At 37.4% G+C, this 14,671-nt stretch overlaps 1 protein-coding gene across 1 annotated transcript; it reads right to left on the reverse strand.

Annotated features, from left to right (window-relative positions):
• Window positions 1-317: 317 nt before the first annotated feature.
• LOC140943094 (3-hydroxyanthranilate 3,4-dioxygenase-like) lies at window positions 318-11,881 on the reverse strand. The gene is made up of 12 exons (XM_073392152.1): window positions 11,615-11,881; window positions 9,050-9,131; window positions 7,902-7,985; window positions 7,240-7,302; window positions 6,611-6,654; window positions 5,670-5,759; window positions 5,081-5,124; window positions 4,791-4,864; window positions 4,626-4,694; window positions 3,641-3,706; window positions 1,994-2,076; window positions 318-1,326 (listed from the first exon to the last, which is right to left on the reverse strand). The coding sequence occupies exons 1-12, from the start codon at window positions 11,752-11,754 to the stop codon at window positions 1,257-1,259; spliced, it is 909 nt and encodes a 302-aa protein (XP_073248253.1). The 5' UTR covers window positions 11,755-11,881; the 3' UTR covers window positions 318-1,256.
• Between the last annotated feature and the right edge of the window lie 2,790 nt (window positions 11,882-14,671).

Consider the following 14,671-nt stretch of genomic DNA (forward strand, 5'->3'; position numbering starts at 1 on the left):
TTTACACCTTGTTTTACTTTTAATCTTTTTATACTTCCTTCCTACATTTCAAATCTTTTTATACTTCCTTGTTCTATTGCATTAATCTGAACTTTTTAATCCTTGTTCCTGTAACATTAGATAATGTATCTTTATTATATAAACACCAATGAAATATCAGGTGAGCTTTTGCACAAAAACTTGATATCTTCACATGTGAAAATAACATCAGAAAGTAGAACCCATGCATCCAACATGGAATGCAGGAGTTTTTCTGCTAACTATAAGAAGTCATTGAAGACTGTGGTCACATTTAGAAAACAAGCAACTTCTGTTCGACCAGTAACAACTCTTTATTTCCACATACCCAGGGTTTTCCAAAAGTATCGTACAAGCATCTGCTAGTCACAAAAGACATTGACAATTTGGAAATATTTACCAGGTAATGTTTGACAAAATTTACTGTTGTTAACCTAATTCCAAAACCAACAATTAAAAAATAGTTCATTCTGTCAAACCTCAAAGGAACAGACTTGAGTGTTGGTAGCCATATTGGAGAGGCGTGAATTATTAATGTTTGACATCATTAGGACCAGTTAAGCTGTCCATAAAAAGATCAGATGTGTATCTGCATTAAATAGGTGTCTATAAGTTCTGCTGAAGAGGTTTCATTTGAATGGTAACACCATACAATTTCATGCACAGATTTCAAAGTTAAAGTGACAAATAATCTATCCATAATGTGAACTAGGAGAGAGAGGGCAAGTTTGGCTTCTATACCATCATCAGTTTTTTTCTTTTACTACTTTAGCCTGCAGTGAAGGGCTAGCTGCACATTTCTTTCTTTTTTCTGTTGAGCAAGCACTGCATCTTTCCTGAGTGAAGTCACCATATTTATTATAAAATATAAATACTAGCTTCCTGGAAAACCAGGATTGAGGATCAAGGATGCCTGATCCTAGATCCTGCTTCTCAGGAAACCATACTGGAAAGTACAGTGCAGAGGGTGTGATTGGTGTTTGGGCATAAGGCTTTTAATTTATAGTAACAAAGTTGGGAGATCAAGATCATGTCTCCCCTTCTCTTCGACTTGCACATCACTAACCCCCTAATTTTAGTGCTCAGGTGCCACCATATATTCCCCGCACAGCAGGCTACAAATTTTTTAACCCCATCGAGTAAGATAACATTTACATGCTACACTGTTGCTCATTTTTCAAAAGTGTTTTAAATGTGTCCATTTTTTTTAAATAAAAGTGAAGTGTTTATTGCAGTGTTCACTTGTTTGCCATTGGGTCCATAACCACACTCATACCAATGGAATCCTTGGATCTCTTTACTGTGTACCTATTGTGTAACAGAACAAAATTTATTCAGGGTATTTCTGCATCCTTTTTAATTTGCCTCTTCAATATGTGAATGGCAAAGCTAAAAATTAAAAAAAAACAGTAAAATTTACAAGAGAGAAACTAACATTCTTTAGATAGAGCGGAATACACAAAGACAAACTTGGGGATAGTTTGGTGGGGGCATTTGCCCCTCTCCCACAAAAAAGGTTTCCCAGCTATTGAGTTTCTCTTAGGCTTGATTTCCGCCGTCTCCCGGGTCCGGTCTTGATCCTCCCCGAAGAGAGGGGATGAGTGCGGGCTCATTTTCCCGAACAGCGGCTGGTAATTGAGCCTAAGTTTCTCTCTACTTTAAATCATCCTGATCCATCCCTGGAATTATGATGCATGAACTTATGAAGCCAAACTGAGAAAGCAGAAGCTAAAAAAAGCACAGAGTAAGCACAAGAAAGGTGTGGTTTTACCTGAAACCCAAAAGGTTGGCAGTTTGTTTGTTTTCTAAATAATTTTCTTCATGTCACACTTTCATTCCTGCCAGCAATTCTAGCCATTGATGTAGTAAACTGTAGGCTGACTATGCAGGTTTGGTAGAGAAAAGATCACCTAGTATGACAAGCTATTGCAAACTAACTAAGGAGCAGTTGTAAATAAAATGAGCCAGGACTAACTTGGCAGCTGATGGAATAATAATAACATCATCCTTGCAGAGAGCCTTGCTTTCACCATTTAATGTGACAGTTGCATCTCCTTCCTGAAGAGAAAATTATTAATATGTTTTTAATCCATTTGTTATTGGGCCACGTATGTAACGACAAGGTTTTAATGAAAGACTTATTAACAGACCTTACTGCATTTGTCACAAAGCAACAGCATTACTTGCTCTAGAATGAAAGCAAAGTTTAGGGGGTATAATCCAAAAAGGCTATTTCTAGCAAGCTCTACATGCATGCAAGTACATTTCTCTTTAACCAGTACAGATTTTGAGTACCACTGCAAACTTGTGCATATATCTCTTCAATACGTTTAGGCCTCAGTTTAAGGATTCCTTTTACAGTCTTTTTGTTCATCACTTTTGTTTCAATGCGTATCTGGACCTCCTTCCTGATGATGATGTCTGGTGACATTTTGTGGCCCTTGTTGTGTGCCATTTTTGCCAGTTTTTTTTTTTTTTTTCACCCAAGTCTTGTTTCCATGCTATATTGGAGGGATTGTGACAAATGCCAGAAAGGTGTACTAAACACTTACTTTTTGACTACTAGGGGTACTTGTTTTACCACTATATCAGATAATTACAAGTTAAGTAAAAAAAAAATTCACATGCCACATGAAGTTAATTCACACAGCAAGGGCTAAACTTGTTCATTTATGTTATCAAGAAGGAACACATTGTAGTCTGTTAAGTTAAGAAAAAAAAATTATGTAAATCTTTGGAGAACCATCTGGAATAAGGCTTTGAGAAGAAAAACACTGTGGAAACACCACAATATTAAAAAGTGATTACGTCATTTGAAATCTCCAAGACAGATCCTGTTCGAACCACTTCCAACTGTCAATCCCAAAGGAATGTACTTTTGTCTTTTGCAGAGTTTAGTTACAGTTAAATGACACAAAAATGACAGAAAAGGGACCTACACCAGGGCCGGGTTGTTCAAAGAAGGGTTAAGTTAACCCAGCGTTAGTGCGAAATTTTATTTCAGATATGAAAGCTTTAGAAGCAAATTCAGTTTTATTCTTTCTGCCAACAATTTATTTGATGATTGAATGCTCTAAAAAGAAGGGAGGAAATTACCCAGGAAAATACTTTTGAACAAAAGAAAAAGAAACCTGGGTTAAAATTTAACCCTGGGTTAGTGCTAATCAGCCTTCAAACAACTGGGCCCAGGTGTTTAGCTTAGAGAAGTGTCTTGGAGATAGGTGTCTGCTAATATAAGAGACAGTTAATAGGGCAGATTTATGGGGAGGGTGCAGGGGGGTGCGCACCCTCCCCTGAGATGACCTGCCACTTTCTAATATATTAACACTGCGCAGTTGCTTCACAGTTATACAAAATCTGCTGTATGTTTGACATGTTTTCTCAGCAGTTCACATTATGTTATTGCCTAGTCAAAAGCCTTCTCCATCGTATCCACTTTTAAAATTTGTTTACGTCACCAGTCAGTTACGCCATTTCCTTTAATAGTGGTGGCGGCGCGCACCCCGTCCTAAGAAAAATCCTGGATCCACCCCTGAGTTAAGTGTATAAAAGTATGATTTATTTTGATGATTACTGTTATCAAAGTCCCATGAGTCCAATGACATTCATTCTTACAACTTACTATTTGATAAAGCCATGTTTCCCCTTCCCATTCACTAGACTGTTCGCCTTCACCATGTATGAAAATCTAAGAAAATGAGAAAAGAGGTTCAAGGTTCTCATTAAAGAATTTGCTATTTAGTAAAATAAACGTAATTTATTGTATAAACACCAGTGAAATATCAGGTGAGCTTCTGTGCAAAAACATGATATCTTCCCACATGAAAACTACATTGTTATTTTCACATGTGAAAAGTTCACCTTTTCCATGGTTACATTATAACTCAAGCCTTTTGCAACCAAAAACTGTTTCAGTGAAATATTTTGGTTTTGCATTGGTGTTTACTTGATAAAGCTTTATGTTTATGGCTGCTTGGAAATAACAAATTTCTCTTCTCATGTTGAACAACACTCGAAGAGAACTTTCATACCTCCACAAGGCCATGTAATATCCACTATGTGTACTGGAAGATTGCAGAGATGAGTTTACCCATCAATAATAAAAACCAACAGAAAAGAATAATCAATCTCCAGTTGAGATGCATGGATTAGAAATTTCAGAGCTAATTTATAATTTCACATGTGAAAATACAAAATTGCCATGGCAACTTTCCGTACATCTCAGTGCCAAGATACATGGCAACGAAGTTTTTAAAATGTTATGAATGAAGCCGTCAGGGTACAAGACGCTGTATAAGGAAAGCCTAAACACAGGAAAGAGCACATCGAGAAGGATTCTTGCAGGTATTTTGTCGAAAATTTCTGAAAATTCTCAACTTAAGCCATGTTGACAATGAGAGTGTGGACTGATATGGTCCAGGATAAACATGTCCAAAATCCTTGCTTGCTAACGTAATTCGTCACCCACGATATTAATAGGTAATCAATGGTATACTTGTGAAATTTAGGAATAATTTCACTTGTGTTTTGTCCAAATCGTAATAATTTCCGGAGCCCTTACTCTTCACCATTTGATTACACATACAAATTCACTTGGTGCACTGTACCTTGAATTCTCCTTTACCAAACAACTCTTTGGTCCCACATTCAATTTCACCTTTGTTTTCAGCAATCCACTGAAATATAACGAAATTCAGACCAAATAATTACAAATTCGAAGAAGTACATCAAATAGTTAAGAACAAATTTCCTTTGGTTGGTTGATCACAAACCTCTTTCAAGGAAAAGGGGTTATCAACTGCCGTTGTAAGGTCGACTTTGACAGGAGGGTCCTTTGCAATATTTTCTGTGGGGTAAATTAAGCACACAAAGTCAAGTTTACCAGGAGCATCCTAACTGCAAGGCCACCTATTATGTCCCAGTCCTAGCATCAATTATTTTTCAAGGGACCAGGCACAACAAAATAGATGTACAATGTACTGGGTGCCTGGCTAAAACCAGGGTAAAATTTTTTCCTATGGTTTAACAGATCAAAACATTATATATTGTAAAATAAGCATACCAGGGTCTGGGATTCCAGTTTTGTATGCCTTGGATGAAAAGTATCTGGAGAAAAATCATGATAAAACACAGAGTGATACAACCCTTAACAGAAATCTTAATAAAAAAATATATCATTTCAAAAAAAGTAACAAGACTGTTACGATATTTTTCTCAGTGCCTTCCAGAAGGCTTCTACTGGACTCTTGGAGGACACTTAATTGTCCAATACTCTGACAAATTTATGCCTGGCATTGTATTGTAATGTCTTCACATTACAATACTGTACAAAAGCAATGACAACAATAAAGAACAAAGCAAAACAATTTAACAAAGCAATGAATAAATTTGTTGGAGTATTGGACAACTATGAACTTTTGCATAACAGTAAGTTGTAGAAGTGACAAGCCCTTAACCTCCCAGCTAAGGCAACAGGACTCAAAGACTTACAAACATTTCAGTTAGAATTTTAAAAAGCAGCCATCCAAATCTTTTCTTTTCCAAAATATGGTTGGGGGTGAGGAGTGAACAAGGCGAGGGTCTCAACCCCCTCTTTTCTGCCACAGACTAGAAACAAGGCCATTGGCTTAACACAATGTATTCAAACTTACTCTTTGATAATTGGAGGTAACTGAGTGCCAAGATCTTCACAGTGGAACCATTTTTCCCAAAGAGGTGTCATTCCATCCTCACAGAAGTACCTGACAAATAAAAGTAATTTTATACAATATTTAACTCAGTACAGTAATATTAATACAGTAGAACCTTGCTAACTCAAACTTGGATAACTAGAATTCTCTGTTAACTCAAACTAAATTTCCTTTCCCCTGATCAAAATTTCACTGAAATTTACCCCAATAACTCGAATTTCCCGCTAACTCAAACTGTTTTTGGTTTCACTTCAGAGTTTGAGTCACCAGGGTTCTACTGTAGCTGAAAATTATCTGACACATGACCTGACTCCTGGTTTAATTCAAAACTTGATAACAAAAAGCAACACATATCTGACGGAATTTATGTAAACATGGCCTCAGTGAGTGTCTACAGGTCCTATGCTAAGTATGTCCTTAGTACCAAGACTTTCACCCTCCCCACTCAGGACACTGGGTAACTGTCTGCACCTCCCACTGAGCTCTGCAATTATCATGAAAATTTTTGTCAGTAAAGGCCTGATTCAGCTGGCTAGGGCAAAGTAAGAACAAGGTACTTGCCCGTCAAAGCTTCTAGTAAACACTGCTGTTTACTGAAGGGGTTGTGTCAAAATAGCCCTCTCCCAGCCCCTCTAGTTTTGCCTCCCCCCCCCCCCCCCCACAGCCTGATCCACCCACCCACTATTAGGGCAAACCAAGAACAGCCCCAACCTGATGGGCCACTTTGGCTCAAATAATGCTTTTTAATCTTTTCTTTCCTTGTTCTGATAGGATTCAGAAGAAAATTAATATTTTGGGGTATTGGCATAACCAACTGAATTAATGGTGCATACAAAATAGTGACTTCAAGTTTATCACTCCCAACCCTCAAACAACCTGTTCCTTATCACTCTATTTCTCACCTTAATCCATCTGATTCCTCAGGTAGTCGCTCGCGCTCAATAACCTAAGGAAAAAGTGCTCGTCTGAGAAATTTAGGTTCTTTACAATGTAAGTCACTGTTACAGTAAATCGTTTATGACACACACAACATGTTGTGATCAAAGTACAAATCATTGATTACAATCAAAACTACTCTGGAGAGGATGATGGGCAGGGTATGGTAATACTGGATGCTGCACAATAACAACAAAAACAAGAAAAATGCAAACAAAAAATATCCCATGAAATATGGCTATAAACGTCATTTGGAGAGGTTAAAAACGAGACAACGCTGGCCAGTGGTCTACATCACTAACTCTTATAGTATAGGGTAGTTTTGAGCATTTTCAGGGCTCTGTTAATTTTACATAACTTTTTCTGGGATCAATCTTTTCACTCAAGTTGCCTTAGTGTGTCTTTAGCTGTTTTTGTTCCAGTCCTCCCTTCCCTCTGGATGTCCTTGGGTAAGTATCCTGAAAAATTCTCCACTGAGATTCCTGCGCTCATTTGCGGCTCACTCAGTTTGTCCAGGCACCTTCCCTACACCCATCCATTGTTGATGTTTAATGATAAACATTGTTGATTTAATAAATTTAAGGAGGTTCATTACCAGACCAACTGTATCTTCTTTACGCTGAGGAGAATGCGGTATTCTGCTTGGAAGTACAAATACCTAGGCAAAAGGACATTAAAAAAATCAGCTCAGCAAATCCTCAGCATATTATCCTGCCTGAGGAACTCTCTCACGCTATATACCATACAATTACTTCCGAAAATAAGCCCCATTAATTGCAGGGCTTATATTTTTCAAAGGCCCCTTTTAAGGGGCTTATGTATGGAGGGAAATTTGAGTTTCAAAATCGATTCAGCTAGCTTGTAGTGGGAAGGAAAGTTACTATTTTTACTTTGATTTTCAATGTATTCAAGGGCAAATTCCAAGAACAAGCCCCCCAGGGGGGCTTATATTTGGAGGGGCTTATTTTCGGAATTTTACAGTACTCCTTTCTTTTAACAGCAACAATTGTTACTGGTAATGAGCACAGTGTCTAGTGTCTAACCCACATCACTCTTTTACCGCTACTTATTTTACAATGTAGTTATGTATGCGGCAAGCTGCACAAATTCAAACTGATTTCATTTGGTACACCTTTTTCATGGTGACAAATTCTTCAGTATGCAAGAAGTGATTTGTCTTTGTGACTTGTCACCACTTAAGTGTGTTCCAACTGTGTTCCAGCTAAAACACGATACCATAGATGGAATTCACGTTACCTCTCCTTCTTTTATTATCACATCTTTTGGCTTCCCTTTCTCAATAATCTTCAAGCACATATCTCCTTTGATCATTGAAAAAAACTAACAAGAGATTCAATAATAATATTATTAAAATTTAATGAGATAAATATCAACAAAGCAATAAATATTGATTTTACATGTCCCTGCAAAAAAATTCCTGATTATCTTTTTTAAATTTATTGATCAGCACATAATAGTTGTTGAAGATGATCTAGAACTACATTGTCAATAAAGAGTAAAGTGTCTTTAAATTCAGGAAATTTTGTTGAAGACAGACAGCCAAAAGCCTGCTGATTGTAATATGACTACAGCGGACATATATCCGGAGCTGTTCTCAAACTTTAATGAGCTTCAAGTATATTGGTTAAAATGGTTCAGTCTAGTTTGATTATAAATTTCCATTGTCTCCTAACCCTAGTTACTATGTGAATAAGAACGTTGATAGCTCTGATTATAATATAAATGAACAATAAAATTAGGGTTTGGACACAAAGGACTAAGCTGAAACCCCTTTGACCTAAATTTTATTTTGACCTACAACTACTATTAGGCTACAAATAATAGACACCGTGAACCATTTAAACTTTAAAGCTGCAAGTTGAAGCTTTGCTAAAGAATTAATCGACTGCTTTAAAACAAAACGATTTTTAACTTGCCTCAAATGTGTACATTTTGCTTCAATTACCAGTATTAAAATACATGACTTAGGCCCAGTTCAGACGTCGTGCTTCTACCGTGCCGAACTAAATTCAGGAATTAAGTTCGACAAAAGCACGGCGTCTGAATCAAACTTTCGAATTAAGTTCAGCAAGCAATTAAGTTCGACATACGCTGCATGCTGCACGGCTCTGGCATGGCAGCGATTCAAACGCCGTGCTTCTGCCGCGCTAAGCAAAAATCATAAATTATATTAATGTATTTTGGCGAGATTGCATTCCCACGGGGAGATAGGAGGAGAATTGTTACAAGGCATCAGTAAATCCTGAATTTGGTGCGACTCTGGCACGACGTCTGAATCAAAGTTGTTTTCCTGCCATGCTACAGTCGAACCGAATTACAATTAAGTTCGGCACGGCAGAAGCACAACATCTGAACTGGGCCTTAATAAACCGGTAGTTGATTACCTCCTCTCCCTCATCAATGTGATAATCTTTTCTTACATTTGGCCCGCCTACACACATTATCTTAAGTTGCCCTGCCTCATACCTTAGAAACAGAAAAAGCATAATTTATAAAGTTAATGGTTTTATAGGTTAAACACGGTGGAAATAAATAATATCATTTCACCAAGTAGCTCATTCAATGTATTATCTTTGTTCATTTGTCCTCAATAATGTACTTTTTTAAGACACATTAAGACCTTGAACAACAACATGCTAACCTAGCAGGTTTGTTCCATTGACTGACTTTATTTATTTACTTATTCATTTCAGTGCAAGATTGTGCACTGAGGACTCCAAGCAATGCTCAATGTTTTAAAGTGCCTCCTACCTTTCTTGTGGCTACCGAACTAGCTAAGAAACAATATTCTACCAAAGTAAAACATCTGTTAGTATTAATTACTTGCAGTTATTTTCTGTCCCTTAAAATCAATTTTTTTTGTGCAAGGTTTTCTAATAGCTTTACTACGAGTAAATTCGGAGGTTGTGTTACACACATTTTAATACCAAGATATTGCGATTATTGTTCAAAAAGTTCTCCTACAACTTTCAGTATAAAGACAAAACGTCCCCTATAATTTTCTAATGAAAGCAAGGCTACTTCATGTCCTCAAACTTTCGACCGGACCCATAAGGGTAGCTAACGTTTTTGGATGAGATGAAAATGTCACCTAAAACTTTCGTGACGACCAAAGGTCGCCTAAGACATCCGAACAGATAAATAGTTTTTTGGGCAACTCCAAAACATAGGGAAAAATCATCTGAGACACTTCTGGCGTATTTGGAAACATTCGGTTGTTGGGTGCCCCTTGCTTAGTTACAGAGTTCCTTTATTAGGGTTCCCACTTAGCCCTACAGGACCCAGTTGTTCAAATGCTGAATAGCACTCACTATCCATGAGAAAATCCCTATCCAGCAGATACTAGGGAAACCAATTACATTATCCACTGGGTAGAGATTTATTCAGTGGATAGCGTTTTCCACCATTTGAACAACTGGGGCCAGACTGCTTGTCTTTCTATTGAACCCACATCTGCAAAATCTCCCTGGGGGAGGGACTCCACATATGAAATGGGTGGGGCTGCTCGCTTAGGGGTGTAAATTTTGGATTTTGGTCTCACTTAGGGTGTTCTGGGAAAAATGCCATCATTTTTAGCTGTGAAGGTCTCCCTTAGGATTGCCCGCGAAAAAAACATAAAAATATATATTTGATATGAATATTTTTAATGCGTTTTATTTACTCCATTCATATAATCCAAGTTTTCACATTTGTCTGTGTTTTAACATGGTCTCTTTTAGGGGCCAAAAAAAGCTTGGGCTATGCCCAGATCGGTCTCCTTTAAAGGTTTACTTCAAAATTTCCGACAAGCATCCCCACCCCTTTCATACGCGGAGCCCCCTGCCCTCCCTGGGAAAATCTCCCTTGCAGCCACTGTAGTATCATTATGCAATACACCTTCCCATAGAAGCATTGCGTGATTACATTAAAATGGCTGTGAGGGAGACAACTACAAAATGCAAAGTCCCACAGTTCTAAGTCTGTCCATTTGTAAGTAGTCTGAAATACATAATGGTAGGAGAGATTTTTGTACAGCTATGTTGCAATGATGTTTCAGGGACTGAAGCTGGAAGAACATTATTATTATTAGTCATTAATGCTCTGAGGTATCCTATGGTGATTTTAATCCACCCATGTTCCTATACCCATTTTAGATCCCCATCCCCCAGACACACCCATTGGACACGCACAATTAAAACTGATTGCGATAAATTGCTGTGCCAGTCAACAAGGTAAATAGAAACAACGGAACAAAATCTGAACAAAATGGCAGGAACAACGTCCACAGAGCAAAGGAGTCTGGGTACAGACAGAGTCTGCTTGCCTAGGTGTGCACGGCTCACTAGTCAATACAATAAAGTAACACAAACTAATAATGCCTACATGGCGCTGTGTCAATATTTATAATTAGCTAAAAGAAATACCAAAGTGTTAATCCATTCAATTATCAAAAAATCCCAGTGGGGCAGTTTAGGATATAATTTCTGTTAATTAGCAGATGTCTTTTCCGACCGCTAAAAATGCAATATATCTTTACATTTTCTGTGTTGATCACATAAGCTCTCTCTATATTGCTGCAAGCATAAAAGATATGTATATTGGACATGTGAAAAGCATGTTTGCAAAGCAGTCCTGCTGTATCATACCATTTTTTTCAGACATATTTGTCAAATTATTTCCTTGAGTTTTGGAGAAATGATAGAGGGAGGATCTACATATCAAAGCTTAGGTACATAAATTAAAGCATACATTCTGCTCGGTACATTCGAAAAATTGACCGTAAACTGAATTAAAACTTGCCTAAGTATTCAGGATTAACTTAAACAATATTTGGGATAACATAACATGTATCCACCAAATCAAAGAAATTCTTAAGGATACCCTGAAATCAAAGATAAATTTCTTAACAGTCAAGTTTCAGCCTTAAAATAACATGATGCTGTAGTTACGCCAACTCGAGGACTACTCACATCATCTTGTTGCATACTGGCGGGAGAAATGAGCTTTTGTTGTGTTCGATCCACTTCGTTATGTTGATCGGATCTGCCAGCTGAGGATTCAGCTTCTTGGTATCATTTTGATCTTCAACTTCTCCGGCCCTCTTGGACATGTTTTTAGCAAAGAATGAAAGAAAGAGAGAAAAGACTGTTCAAAATGAACCCGCGAGGAACAGAACCCTCGAGCCGCAGCGCGCGCCACTGGAACTGGGGGAATAAGCGGGAATGCAGAAGCTGGAGGACACCCTGGGGGGCTTGGCGGGGACTGAGGGCTGCTACTCTTGCGCAGGCTGGGGGAGGGGCTCGGGATAACGTGAATAGGGAGGTTCCGCTTTTAAACAGCTACCATTTTTTTATTAAATGAAAAGCAAACGGTTTTTCAATAAACTAAAGAGTTTTTTAACATTAAGGAAAAAAAAAACAAAAACCTGGCATCTCAGGGGCGGTTCCTTAATGAGTCGGACAGACTGTCCCTACTCCCCTGATACCAACAAGCTTGGTTCCCAAGTCGTTCATTATTAATGAGATTTTACAGGCGTCTTTTGTCGGAGCTGTGGTTTCGAACTCCTGTCGTCAGTTTCATTTTTCTCAAGCTTTCTGCAAGTTTATCGAGGCGATCTTTGTGTTTTTTGGAGTAAAATCATCATGGCTTCACCAGCAAGTGTTAACAGAAGCTACGTCGAACAGCTGCGATTGGAGGCTAACTTTGTTCGCACTCCCGTATCCAAGACAGCGCAAGCTCTCGCCCAGTATGTCGAGGAAAATATGAATTCAGATCCGCTGGTTACTGGAGTTTCAAGTTCGCTGAATCCCTACAAAGAGAAGTCTTCGTGTACTTTATTCTAGCGTCGAACAACAGTTATATATATGCAGTGTGCGTGTGCTTGTGTTTTGTTGACTGTTGGCGCCTAGAGCATTGGTGTGCAGCATTTGAGGATATCTTTCGTTTTCGTTGGTTCTTGTCCCGCGCCTTAATTCCTTTTTCTTGCAGTTTGACTGAAAACTTATCGTCTGATCTACTGTTTAAACATTTTTTTTTTATCTGCACCCGAGTTTTGCTTTTACTGTTATTGCAAGTCATCCAGATGTGGTTTTGTGATCTGTCTACTTTGTAAACAAAGAACTATCTGAGTAGCAACCGACCTCGAATTTTGACCTACGTTGGAACTTAGCTCTGGGGAAGACTTATTTATTTGCCTGTTACAGATGTACTCAAGAAACCCGCATACGTTTAATCTTATGGAAAACAAGCCAACAGATTGTGAATTAAATTTAAACGAGATTATTGTATTTATACAAACAGTTTTTCCATGAAATTGATTCTTGTGTGGGCTTACTGGACACCTGTAAGTTCACGTATATCATAATTTAATGGATTAAATGATTGTAATTTAAAAATCTATAGAGATTTTTCGCTCTTTGGGAGTAGCTACCAAATAACAACCACTTCAGGCAACTTGAGTTACATCAGTTCCTTGTGCTGGAATTCTTCAAAGAACAAGGGGTAAGGGTGCATTGGTGTCTTTGTTTTTTGTTTTTTTTTTGAGGCCGTTGTTTCAGTTTTTTGCCCAGAAGTTTGCAGTTTTTTTTGGTTACTTTTAGCCCCTTCTTTCTTGAGTGGTTTTACAAAAAGTTTTGTTGTTGTTGTTCGTTTTTTGTGTGTGTTTGGGGGGGGGGGCATATTTACTTTCATCATATTTACCTTTATTGGTTCATTTGTGTTAAGGTACAATTTCTGCAAAGTTTTAACCGTTCAGTCTGTAAGAGTGCCCAGTGTCAAATTCTTCTTTGTCTCAGTGCATATGGAAACACAGTGGTCTGAGAAAAAAAAATATATAAAAAAACATGATCAAATAAGATGAATTTAATCAGTACTTTTGACAACTTTTCCCTTCTACTTCTATAGAAAATGTACAGGGGCAGCAAATGAAAATTTTCCTTTTGATATTAGGGTTTTGAAGGGTAATAAATCAGTTACAGTGCAACCCCCCCTCCCTCACCCCTTCAGGGTACCACCCCAATCAATATACCGCCCCCTCATTATTACAATCAGGCGCAAAAGTACATGGCTCCACTCTGCAAGGGCATTTAAGTTCTTTTAGAATCGAGAGTGACATTTGTAAATTTTGATCATTGAAGTAAATTATGCAACTTTTCAATATTCATCTACTTTAATTTGCGTTACTTTGGTGGATTTTTGACTATTTTCTTCCAGCCTCACCAAAAATGATAGGTCCTTATATTTTCTTTGTCCTACCATTGAAGTTAAAGGGCATGACAGAGCTGAACATTTCTTTCTCCAAGGATGTTATGATTCGAAATCATCCCACTTGCATTTATATTTTAGTCCATTACAATAATATTTCATAGAGCATTATTCAGTTAGTGTGAGTTGTAAGACCACAAGAAAAGTAACTATTGTTGCGGTTCTGCATATTTCTCACGCAATTTTGTTGCCAAAAAGAACTTTTTCTGTTTAACCAACAGTTGTTCTCAATGGTGGAAGTAAGAAAAGGACTTTACTCTTCCTTTTTATTTTCTTGTGTAAATCAGGTCAGCTTTTTGGCTTAGTTTCCGTAAGAAAGCACCAAGTTTATATCCAAAAAAGTCAATCATAGCATCACTTTCACTCTAATGTTAAGGTACTAAGTGCACAACTGTAAAATGCTCTACTGGATATAGAGTGAAACCTACTGTGAAATATATCATTAATTAATTGTTTATTTATTGTCATCTAATTTCGTTTATCAAGGAGATGTCTATGTAATAAAATTATGGAAATTATTAATATAAATGATTATAATATGTGGCACTGGTGTACTCTTGTACTTTATATTCATTCAACAATTTAATACTCAAATATGTGACACTTGTTTACTCTTGTTCATTATACAAATAAATTAGTATAAATGTATTGATTTTAAATTTTAATAATTTTAAATTTTATCAAGTGGTTCAAACTCCTTTTATAAATATAACTAAAAACAAGGCAAAATAGCATTTAAATTAAGGTTAGAATTGAACCACAGC

Source organism: Porites lutea, chromosome 7, assembly GCF_958299795.1.
Source record: "Porites lutea chromosome 7, jaPorLute2.1, whole genome shotgun sequence".
NCBI classification, from domain to species: Eukaryota; Metazoa; Cnidaria; class Anthozoa; order Scleractinia; family Poritidae; genus Porites; species Porites lutea.

What these genes read in the sequence shown, in the direction of transcription:
- LOC140943094 (XM_073392152.1), bottom strand. Translation starts at nt 11,754, where the DNA reads ATGTCCAAGAGGGCCGGAGAAGTTGAAGATCAAAATGATACCAAGAAG. An exon ending in ACATTGATGAGGGAGAGGAG is followed by an intron (nt 7,986 to 9,049) that starts GTAATCAACTAC and finishes ATCTCTTGTTAG; the next exon opens with TTTTTTTCAATGATCAAAGG. An exon ending in AACTGGAATCCCAGACCCTG is followed by an intron (nt 4,865 to 5,080) that starts GTATGCTTATTT and finishes TTTACCCCACAG; the next exon opens with AAAATATTGCAAAGGACCCT.